At 42.2% G+C, this 11528-nt stretch overlaps 5 protein-coding genes across 5 annotated transcripts in view; all 5 read left to right on the forward strand.

Moving 5' to 3' along the window:
* LOC102751391 (protocadherin gamma-B3) overlaps positions 1-541 on the forward strand; it is a 2450-nt gene extending 1909 nt beyond the window's left edge. The window contains exon 2 of the mRNA XM_015572597.1: positions 83-541. Within this exon, the coding sequence (XP_015428083.1) occupies positions 83-541 (459 nt within the window). The remainder of the gene's footprint in view (positions 1-82) is intronic.
* LOC102757680 (protocadherin gamma-C4) overlaps positions 1-11528 on the forward strand; it is a 130930-nt gene that overhangs the window by 16533 nt on the left and 102869 nt on the right. The gene's annotated exons all lie outside the window — the stretch shown is intronic.
* The window catches only part of LOC102775405 (protocadherin gamma-B2-like), a 28396-nt gene that overhangs the window by 12243 nt on the left and 4625 nt on the right, over positions 1-11528 (forward strand). The gene's annotated exons all lie outside the window — the stretch shown is intronic.
* On the forward strand, positions 1132-9503 carry LOC107185158 (protocadherin gamma-A6-like). The gene is made up of 3 exons (XM_015572598.1): positions 1132-3319; positions 3372-3795; positions 9465-9503. The coding sequence occupies exons 1-3, from the start codon at positions 1602-1604 to the stop codon at positions 9501-9503; spliced, it is 2181 nt and encodes a 726-aa protein (XP_015428084.1). The 5' UTR covers positions 1132-1601.
* LOC102751683 (protocadherin gamma-A7) overlaps positions 9130-11528 on the forward strand; it is a 6656-nt gene continuing 4257 nt past the window's right edge. Inside the window, exon 1 of the mRNA XM_015572599.1 lies at positions 9130-11488. Within this exon, the coding sequence (XP_015428085.1) occupies positions 9515-11488 (1974 nt within the window). The 5' untranslated portion in view covers positions 9130-9514. The remainder of the gene's footprint in view (positions 11489-11528) is intronic.

The raw sequence follows: 11528 nt of genomic DNA on the forward strand, positions 1-11528 counted from the left end.
GCTGGTCGCCGTGCGGGACGGGGGCCAGCCACCCCTCTCAGCCACCGCTACGCTGCACCTGGTCTTTGCTGATAACCTGCAGGATGTACTGCCAGACTTCGGTGACCAACCAGCATCCTCTGACCCCCAGGCTGAGCTGCAGTTCTATCTGGTGGTGGCCTTGGCCTTGATCTCCGTGCTCTTCCTCCTCGCGGTGATTCTGGCGACTGCCCTGACCCTGCGACGCTCCTCCAGCCCCGCTGCCTGGAGTTGCTTTCAGACAGGTGGCGTCTGCTCCAAGGCTGGACCTGGGGTTTTCCCCAACTACGGCGACGGGACTTTGCCCTATTCCTACAATTTATGCGCTGCCTCACACTCCTCCAAGACTGAGTTTAAATTTGTCAATATAAACCCTGAAAATGCTCCACCACAAGATCTTCTATGTGATGCAGCCTCTTGGTTTGAGAGTCCCCGTAATGATAATCCCCAGATGACACCTGATTCAGTCAAGTTGCAACAGGTGAGTTACTTCAAAACTCTCTCCTCCCGTAAGTATGATTAGGTTTCAATTCATTATTTTAGAGGTAAAAAGTGCACCGGCTAAACATATCTTGATTTTGTGTTTTATTGATTTGGAGGGCGTACAATGAGGTGTTGGAAATTCTTTGTTTATCTGTGTTGCAGTTGTTCTTTCATACAAAGTCACCTTGTGATGGTCTTGAAATTTTTGTTAATCCTAAAACAATATATCCTGAAACATTTTTAATACATTTGTACCTCACACTCTCATTGTGAGACACATTAGCTATATATAATTAAACATAAATCCAGACAATTAAGTGTTTTTCTTAGTTTCAATGCAGTCAGTCCTAAATTGTGGTTTATATATACCCTATACTCTATAATATATAATATTTTTCATTGTAGCCCATCTATTTTCACTTTGTTTGCATGTTTTAAAAAGTGTACACAGATATTGGCTAAACTAGGGCTTAATTTACATTTTAATTTAAAATAGATAATGAAAAATTTTAAATGACAACACTTAACTGTCAGTGGGTGAATTGGTTCAAATATGTTTGTGGTTGTTGGTTCCCTTATTGAAAATGGGACAAATACAAATTGCGGTGGGGTGTGATAATTAAAGATTTACAGAAAAGTGTAATAATCTGTTCTTCAAGGCCATAAGAGATAGCACCACAAAAATGAATGGTAAATTCCAGGGAGCATTTAAAATTATTAAAATAGGCTCTTTTATTTTTCCAAATGCTTCTCACTCTTGGGGAGAGAAATTTTATGAGTGCTATCTATGCAGATTTAGCTGAATTCAGATCTTCTCTATGATCTTTTCACAAATACGATGCAGTATTAAGTTAGGACTCTAAGCGTCGCTGTTCACTAACCCGGGTAAGGAAAGCAAAGAGAGCTCCAGTTATATCCTCCAAGCACAAAGCAGATCAGATACAAAAGCTCTGCAGCTGCGCAAAAATTCTGACCTAAAACGCCTCGCGTCGGAACTCTGCTTGTTTATGGATCTTGAACTCTGATTCTGAGCAGCCCAAGAGCAGAGCGAACCTGTTCCGCCTCCGCATCACTCCAAGGAAGTCCATAAGGAGCCAGTCATGGCGGCTCTGCAAAGGCGCTGGCACCACAGCCGGTTTGTCCTGCTTTATATGCTCCTGGGGACGCTGTGGGGGGCCGGGGTCCCGGCGGGGCCAATCCGTTACTCCATTCCTGAGGAACTGGACAAAGGCTCCTTCGTGGGCAACATCGCGGAAGATCTGCGGCTGGAGCCCCAGGAGCTGGCGGAGCGCGGAGCCAGGATTGTCTCCAGAGGTAGGACGCAGCTTTTCGCTCTGAATCCTCAAAGAGGCAGCTTGGTCACCGCGGGCAGGATAGACAGGGAGGAGCTCTGCGCTCAGAGCCCGCGTTGTTTGGTGAGTTTTAACATCCTCATTGAGGACAAATTAAATCTTTATCCCGTAGAGGTGGAAATAGTGGACATTAATGACAATACACCCCAATTCTTAAGGGAAGAATTGGAAGTGAAAATTCTTGAAAACGCAGTCCCATCCTCCCGTTTTCCACTAGTGGAGGTCTCTGACCCGGATGTGGGAGTGAACTCTCTTCAGGGCTTCCGGCTCAGCGGGAGTAGTCACTTCTCAGTGGACGTGTCAAGTGAAACTGATGGGCCCAGATACCCGGAGCTGGTGCTGGAGCACGCTCTGGACCGGGAGGGAGAGTCTATTCACCACTTGGTTCTTACTGCCATGGATGGAGGTGACCCTGTCCGTTCAGGCATCGCGAGAATTCTGGTAACTGTCCTAGATGCGAATGATAATCCTCCAGTGTTTACTCGGCCTGTCTACCTTGTGAGTGTTCCTGAAAATCTGCCAATAGGGACACCACTGTTGTCAGTAAATGCCACCGACCAGGACGAAGGGGTCCATGCAGAAGTAACATATTCCTTTGTGAGAATAACAGAAAAGGTCTCAAAGATTTTCTGCTTGAATGTTTTCACTGGAGAAATATCAATTTCTGCAAATCTAGACTATGAGGATTCCAGCTTTTATGAGCTGGAGGTTGAAGCTCGGGATCAGCCAGGTCTACAAGGCAGAGCAAAAGTCTTAATAACTGTCTTAGATGTGAATGATAATGTCCCAGAAGTAGTCGTCACATCTGGAGGCAAGTCCGTTGTGGAAAGCACTCCTCCAGGAACAGTAATTGCTCTTTTTCAAGTGTATGACCGTGACTCTGGACTGAATGGCCTGGTAACATGTTCTATCTCAAAAAGTCTGCCATTTGAGCTAGAAAAGTCAGTAGACAATTATTATCGATTAGTGACCAATACAGTTCTAGATCGAGAACAGGTATCCCTGTACAATATCACTGTGACAGCCACAGACAAAGGGGTGCCACCTCTGTCTACAGAAACCTTGATCACTCTACATGTGTCAGACACCAACGACAACCCACCTTCCTTTCCCCACTCTGCCTACTCTGTCTATGTCCCTGAGAACAACCCCAGAGGTGCTTCCATCTTCACTGTGACTGCACACGACCCTGACAGTGACGAGAATGCCAGAGTCACTTACTCCCTGGGTGAAGACACCATCCAGGGTGTGCCTCTATCCTCCTATGTCTCCATCAACTCTGACACTGGTGTCCTGTATGCATTGCACTCCTTCGACTATGAGCAGTTCCGTGACTTGCAATTGAGAGTGACAGCACAGGACAGCGGGGACCCACCGCTCAGCAGCAACGTGTCCCTGAGTCTGTTTGTGCTGGACCAGAATGACAATGCACCCGAAATACTGTACCCTGGCAGTTCAGGACCATGGCCAGCTCCCTCTCTCGGCCACTGTCACACTCACGGTGGCGGTGGCTGACAGCATCCCAGATGTTCTGGCCGACCTGGGCAGCCTGGAGGTCCCTCATGACTCCGAAGCCTCGGGCCTCACTCTGTACCTGGTGGTGGCAGTGGCTGTGGTCTCCTGCGTCTTTCTCGCCTTTGTCATCATCCTCCTGGCACTCAGGCTCAGGCGCTGGCACACGTCACGCCATCTGCAGGGTTCTGGAGGTGGGTTGGTGGGCGTACCTGCCTCGCACTTTATGGACGTGGACGGGGTGCGGGCTTTCCTGCAGACCTACTCCCATGAGGTCTGCCTCACTGCTGACTCTCGGAAGAGTCACCTGATCTTCCCCCAGCCCAACTATGCAGACACGCTCATCAGCCAGGAGAGCTGTGAGAAAAGCGATCCTCTTTTGCTTCAGGAAGATTCAGGTTTTTGTAAAGAGGAAGGATCCCTTGTTCAGGTGAGATTATTGCTTTTATTGGTTTTATTTGAACAGAAAATTTAAAAATTCTATTTGATCAGAGCTTAGTCTTTTTAGTATTTTGCAGTGAATTATATAATTTTTATAACATTTTTTCTTTGTTAATAGAGCTCTATCTTCGTTTTCTCTAATTTTATCGAAATAATCTTAACAATGTATGCCTTGGATTTTCTTTTACTTTTCTCCTCTTGGCCAGCTCTTTGTGCCTTTGGTTACATACATCTCATTTCTTAGATATTTCTTTTCCATTATGTGACATTTCTGAGATTCTTGTTCTAATGTGAAAACTAAATTGCAGGTTTTTAAAAAGAAGCTCAACTTCTTGTTTTTTCCCCCCAGTTTTAATTAATAGTGAGTATTTTCTGAAATTATGGAGATCTGTGAGAGATTTCCCCCCTTACTACTTAGTAATAAAAAATTATTTATATAAAAGATTAAAGTAATTAAGAAGACCAGATCTTTGGTGTTTGAAGACCTGAATATCCTTGGGGCTATCTGAATATCCTTGGAACTACCTTAATATCTTTGGAACTATCTGTTTTTCATCTTGGGCCAGTCACAATATCAATAGTCCTCAAAGTAAAAATTAAATTAAAAAGACTTTTCTTATGTACCTCACAGAAAATATGGGGAAATATTTAAAAATGAAAATGGGGGATAGGAGATATCTGTAATACTATCAACAATAAAAAATATATTTAAATAAATAAATAAATGAAAATTAGCCCTGGCAGATCAGTTGGTTAGAACATCGTCCCCATAGCCAACGTTGTGGGTTCAATCTCTGGTCAGGACACATATAAGAATCAACCCATGAATGCATAAATAAGTGGAACAACAAATCCATGTTTCTCTTTCCTTCCTCTCTCTCTAAATAATTTTTAAGAGAAAGTTAATGTTAAAATATGCTCATAGTGTCACAGGATACAACTCTAAAAATAGAGATGTGACTAATGAATGTGAGAATAAAGACTTAATAATGTTCAACTAAGAATTTAAATAATTAGCAAATGTAACCCAGATAAAATAAGGCTCTGTCATGTAGAAACTGTTCAAATATTTAAGGAACAAAGGGTTGTCATTTAAAAGAATAATTAGTCTAATTCACTGTGGCCCAAAGATGTGACTGAAACTATGGCTTGATGAGTAGGAAAAAGAAAAGCAGCCTGGCCAGTGTGGTTCAGTGGTTGAGCAACAACCTATGAAACAGGAGATCACAGTTTGATTCCCGTCAGGACACATGTTAGGGTTGAAAGTTGCAGGCTCTATCCCCAGCAGGAGGCAGCCAATCAATGATTCCCCCTCATCATTGATGTTTCTATCTCTCTCTCTCTCTTCCTTCCTCTTTGAAATGAATAAAAATACATATTAAAAAAAGGAAAGTTTTGAGATGTCAAAGTTGTTTTATCAGAAAATGGACTGCTAAGGAATTAGGAGATTCTATTATTGGCACTCTTAAAAAGTACCTAAGTTAATGGCCATGGAATTAATAAAATACTGGGGATAATATATTTTGATAAGTCATTGAACTACATGATAGTCAAGTTCTGTTCCAGTTCTGAGCTGGACTAGTCCATGATCTGATAACGAATAGATTGGTTACTTATGCATCTAAAACAAACAATTGCACAAGTAAAATAAACAATTGAGAAGATGCTTTGATAATGAATGAGAATTTCTTTTGTAACCTGAAATTTTTAAAAAAATATATATATTTTATTGATTTTTTTACAGAGAGGAAGGTAGAGAGATAGAGAGTTAGAAACATCGATCAGCTGCCTCCTGCACATCTCCCACTGGGAATGTGCCCGCAACCCAGGTACATGCCCTTGACCGGAATCGAACCTGGGACCTCTCAGTCCGCAGGCCGACGCTCTATCCACTGAGCCAAACCGGTTTCGGCTGTAACCTGAAATTTTCAGTCTTCATGAAAACTGATTGAGTTGATGTCCTTAAACTAGCTGCTAAGGGTATAATACATGTTTTTCTAAATCAGTATTGTGGTAATTATACTTCAGCAATTGTAGAATTATTTCTTTCAAGACTCCAAATATATGACTAACCAAGAGATTTCCGTCAGACACACTTTCAAAGCTGATTTGCGTGGACATTTTTTATATAATTCTTTGATGGTTTTAATCAGAATTTAATAGTAAATAACAATTTTATTTCCCTTGAATCTTTGGTATTGATCAAGGTAGTCAGATGGTATCTTTTACGAATGCACTCTGTAAATGTTAGATAGTTTATTACATCACCAATTCTGGATAATTTAAACTACATCTTGAACCTTCATTGTTATAAGCTCATTAAGTGGTTTTATGAATAGTAGTACAATGGTTTATTTTATTCTCTTCTCTGCTCACTAACTGGGATAGTAGACTGGTCTATATTTTATTTACTGATGAGAGATAGATAGATAGTTTGTTTTTGCACTTATTTGTGCATTAATTGGTTGATTCTTATATGTGCCTTGACCAGGGATTGAACTTGCAACTTTGGTGTATTGGGAGGATGCTCTAACCAACTGAGCTACTCAGCCAGGGCAGTATCTGGTTTATTTTATTCTCTTATCTGAGTCACCTGTGACCATTTCATTTAAATAAAATATTTTACTGACAGAAAAATTATCATATGATACTCTCACAATAATAATTCATTCATGTGAACTGATCAAGTGTTCAATCCTGGCAACCATGGAATTTGCTAAGCTCTGACTAAATAATGCTCTTTGACCTACACACCATGTACATTATTATGAATAAGATAGACAGTCTGAGATTTTGAGTATGCGCTAAATTTTGAAGCTTCAAGAAAAATGTACCAAACCATTGGGCTATTTTATCATCTGTGAAAAACGCCAGTTTCTGATCAAACTTCTGTTGAAGTGGCAGTTATCAAAGGGGAAGCAGTAAAATCTTAGAATCATTGGAAAATACCTATATCTTTGACTGGAAATGACACCTAAACAGAAGTCCAAACAAATGGTTTTTCAATTTTTTAAAAGTTTCATAAAGAAAGGGGAGAAGATAACTCAATGCCTGGGAAGTCAAGTAGACTTTCCATATAATTTTTTTAATATATTTTATTGATTTTTTATAGAGAGGAAGGGAGAGAAATAGTTAGAAACATCAATGAGAGAGAAACATCGATCAGCTGCCTCCTGCACATCTCCTATGGGGATGTGCCCGCAACCCAGGTACATGCCCTTGACCAGAATCGAACCTGGGACCTTTCAGTCCGCAAGCCGACGCTCTATCCACTGAGCCAAACCGGTTTCGGCTCCATATAATTTTTAATGCAAGTAAACAAATGAAGGTCAAGATTCTGCCCCAAAACTAAGTCAATAATAGCATACTCCCTTTAAAACTAAAGAATTCTTTTGACTTTACACTGTAGGCTTGTTATATTTAAACATATTGTGATACTCTGGTAGACATTCTTAATATTTAATTTTATGTTGTAAAATAACTTAGAAAACTTGATACTAGAGATGATACAGCCATTTAATTTCTAATGTATGCTTTATTTTCCGAGTATGTGTATAATCTCATTTGTCTAAATATTATATATTTAACTCCAAAGAAGGTGCCCAGAAGTAAAGTTAATTGAGACTTTAATGAAATAGTAGAATAAGAGACAAATATGAGGTGACACTATGAGTTTTGAAATATCAGATTTTTAAAAAAAATCACGGCATTGGGAGCCATAATATCCAGACATGAAAGTTGTGTTTGCACATGTCTGCAAGTACTCATGATTTTTTATGACCATATGCTTTGCTTACATGAGCGAGAAGTTCAAAATTACTACTAAACAAAAAGTATTTAACTCCTGTTTTTGAAATTAATCTGTAATACTCATATTGGTTCCTTTGAACAAAAGTTCTTTTACCTGCTTGGTAAAAACAAACATGACTGAGTTATTTTTGATAAATTGAAACAGCATTTCATTCAAAGCATTACCTATATTTTGGAGCAATGCCATCAGAGAACACCAACTCAGCTAAGCATTTTTGATGTCACCTCTAGTTCCTCCTCCTGGTCTTGCTAGCTACTACCATGGGGGCTTAAGATAATTTACAAAGCAAGGCCATGTCTTGCTAGATCTTCGTTCCAAAACTGGTTACTTTCTTTTCTCCTGCAACTATATGGAAGGGACTGTGTTTTATTTCTACCAGCTCAGTGTAACCTCAGATCCATCAGGAATTGCGTTTTGTTTCATTAACGTAGGTGGAGAAATGAGAACCTCTAAGGATCCTTTCAGGACAGTCCTGCATGCGTGCTCAAAGGCTCTCTGTCTAGAGACCCGCCTTTCTTTAACTATTCTGGAGTAGGGTAGGATGATTATTTGAATTGCATAATGAAAAGAAGCAGTCAAGCCAACATGCATTTTCTTATGAATCCACAACCAGTAGAACCTCTGTTTACTTTGGCCTTCTGTCCCAAATAAGCTGCTTCTATAACTGACTGTTGCTGCTTAGCTTCTCTTCTCCAATGGCACTTTTTGAGCATAAATCATCGGTTAAGGCCAACAATTATTCCTCTTTTTTTCTCAGAAGAAAGGGAGTGAGGATATCTATATTTCGACACAGGTCTTACTACTACATAGTCCAAGACAAAGGCAATTCCCTCTAATTTTTTAAATCATTAAAACGAAGGTATTGGACTAAACCATCTCCAAAGTTTAATCAAATCAAAAGTTTTATTAAACTACCTCTTCATAATTTAAAGACAAATTTGACTCTCTGAGGTTTACATGGAGGTGTCTAGCGCATAGTATGTGTTCAATAGTATTTAATTAATTTAAATTTGTTTTGCTTAGCTGGCATAGCTCAGTGGAGCCAGGAGGTCACAGTTCAATTCCCAGTGCGGGCACATACCAGGATTGTGGGCTTGATTCCCAGTGTGGGGCAGGCAGGAGGAAGTCAACCAATGATTCCCTCTCATCATTGATGTTTCTCAGTCAACCAGTGATTCCCTCTCGTCATTGATGTTTCTATCTCTCTCTCCCTCTACCTTCCTCTCTTAAATAAATAAAAATATTAAAACATAAAAAATAAAATAAAATCAGTAAAAATATATCCTCCGGTGAGGATTAAAGAGCAAAAAAATTCTTTAAAAAAATAAAATAAATTTTACTCTAATGTAAACAGTTTCTATACAACATATTTCTTATGTATACACACACCTTTTTAAAACAAATCATTTTTTTCGCCTGCAATGGCTGATTTTCTCTATGTGCAATAAATAAAGTGTGAGGCAGTATCCAAGAGTCATTTCAAAGTTGAAAAGCAAACCAAGGAATTTTCAAAAATCATTAGGGACTAATAAACACTCATCCATGAACATTGTTGCATCAATTCACAGTTTCTTAAAATTCATGTTTTTGGATTGAAGAAATATAAACGGAAGAATTTTGAAGGCTAAAACAACTTTTCTGAGAAAGCAATTATTTTGCCTTCAATATGGTGCAGTAACACAGTAAGGACTCTGAGCGCCGCTGTTCACCAACCAGGAGAAAGATCCGCCGGAACTACCGAGCTTTCACAGCACAACGAAACGCCAGATTGAGACAAACTCTTTTCCAAGGGACATCAAACTCAGACCCATATTCTGCTGGATTTGGGGCTCCTTTTCCGAATACAGAGCGTTCCAGGAAACATCCGGAAACACAACAGGAGGTAGCCCAGGGTCTAATGATCTGCAGGACAATGGCGGCTCCGGAGAGGGGCCGGAATTACAGAGGATTCATCCTGCTCTCCATCCTCCTGGGGACCCGGAGCGAAGCTTGGGCAGGACACATCCTCTATTCCGTGCCGGAGGAGACAGACAAAGGGTCTTTTGTGGGTAATATCGCCAAGAATCTGGGGCTGGAGGCCCAGGAGCTGGCGGAGCGCGGAGTCCGCATCGTCTCCAGAGGTAGGACGCAGCTTTTCGCTCTGAATAAGAGAACTGGCAGCTTGGTCACGGCGGGCAGGATAGACCGGGAGGAGCTCTGCGCTCAGAGCGCGCGGTGTCTGGTGAGTTTTAACATCCTGATAGAAGATAAAATGAATCTTTACCCTATAGAAGTGGAAATAATGGATGTTAATGACAATGCTCCTAGGTTCTTGACGGAAGAAATGAATGTAAAAATAATGGAGAATACAGCCCCTGGGGTGCGGTTTCCGTTAAAAGAGGCTAGGGATCCGGATGTGGGCACGAACTCCCTCCAGAGCTACCAGCTCAGCCCCAATCGCCACTTCTCCCTGCTTGTGCAAACTGGAGAGGACGGAACTAAGTATCCGGAGTTAGTGCTGGAGCGGGTGCTGGACCGGGAGGAAGAGGCGATTCACCACCTCCTCCTCACAGCCTCTGATGGTGGTGACCCACCCTTATCTGGCACCGCCCGCATCCAAGTGGTAGTGTTGGATGTGAATGATCATGCGCCAGTCTTCTCTTTGCCTCAGTACCAAGTCACTGTCCCTGAGAATGTGCCGGTGGGCACAAGACTGCTCACAGTAAATGCTATTGACCTCGATGAGGGAGTCAATGGGGAAGTGACATACTCTTTTTGGAAAATAACTCCAAAAATTCTACAGATATTCCAACTGAACTCCCACACAGGAGAACTATCAACTTTAGAAAGCCTAGATTATGAAGAATCCAGCTACTATGAAATGGAAGTTCAGGCTCAGGACGGTCCTGGTAGTATGACAAGGGCTAAAGTACGGGTCACCATTTTAGATGTGAATGACAACGCCCCAGAAGTGACTATAACATCTGTAAGCAGCTCAATCCCTGAAGATACACCGCCTGGAACAGTAATTGCTCTTTTCTACTTTCAAGACCGAGATTCCGGAAAGAACGGTGAGGTGACCTGCACTATTTCAGAAAATCTACCTTTCAAGTTAGAAAGATCAATAGACAATTATTATAGATTGGTGACAGCAAAACACCTAGACCGAGAAATACTCTCTGTGTACAACATCACGCTGAAAACCACAGATGGTGGATCCCCGCCCTTGTCCACAGAAACTCACATCTCCATAAAGGTGTCAGACACCAACGACAACCCACCTTCCTTTCCCCACTCCGCCTACTCTGTCTATGTCCCTGAGAATAACCCCAGAGGTGCTTCCATCTTCACTGTGACTGCACACGACCCTGACAGTGACGAGAATGCCAGAGTCACTTACTCCCTGGATGAAGACACCATCCAGGGTGTGCCTCTATCCTCCTATGTCTCCATCAACCCTGACACTGGTGTCCTGTATGCATTGCACTCCTTCGACTATGAGCAGTTCCGTGACTTGCAATTGAGAGTGACTGCACAGGACAGCGGGGACCCACCGCTCAGCAGCAACGTGTCCCTGAGTCTGTTTGTGCTGGACCAGAATGACAATGCACCCGAAATACTGTACCCTGCCATCCCCACCGACGGGTCCACTGGTGTGGAGCTGGCACCCCGGGTGGCGGTGGCTGACAGCATCCCAGATGTCCTGGCCGACCTGGGCAGCCTGGAGGTCCCTCATGACTCCGAAGCCTCAGGCCTCACTCTGTACCTGGTGGTGGCAGTGGCTGTGGTCTCCTGCGTCTTTCTCGCCTTTGTTATCATCCTGCTGGCACTCAGACTGAGGCGCTGGTCCACATCGCGCATGCTCCAAGCTTCAGGGGGCGGGTTCACTGGGGTGCCCGCTTCACACTTTGTGGGTGTGGACGGGGTGCACG

Source organism: Myotis davidii, unplaced genomic scaffold, assembly GCF_000327345.1.
Source record: "Myotis davidii unplaced genomic scaffold, ASM32734v1 scaffold89, whole genome shotgun sequence".
NCBI lineage: Eukaryota > Metazoa > Chordata > Mammalia > Chiroptera > Vespertilionidae > Myotis > Myotis davidii.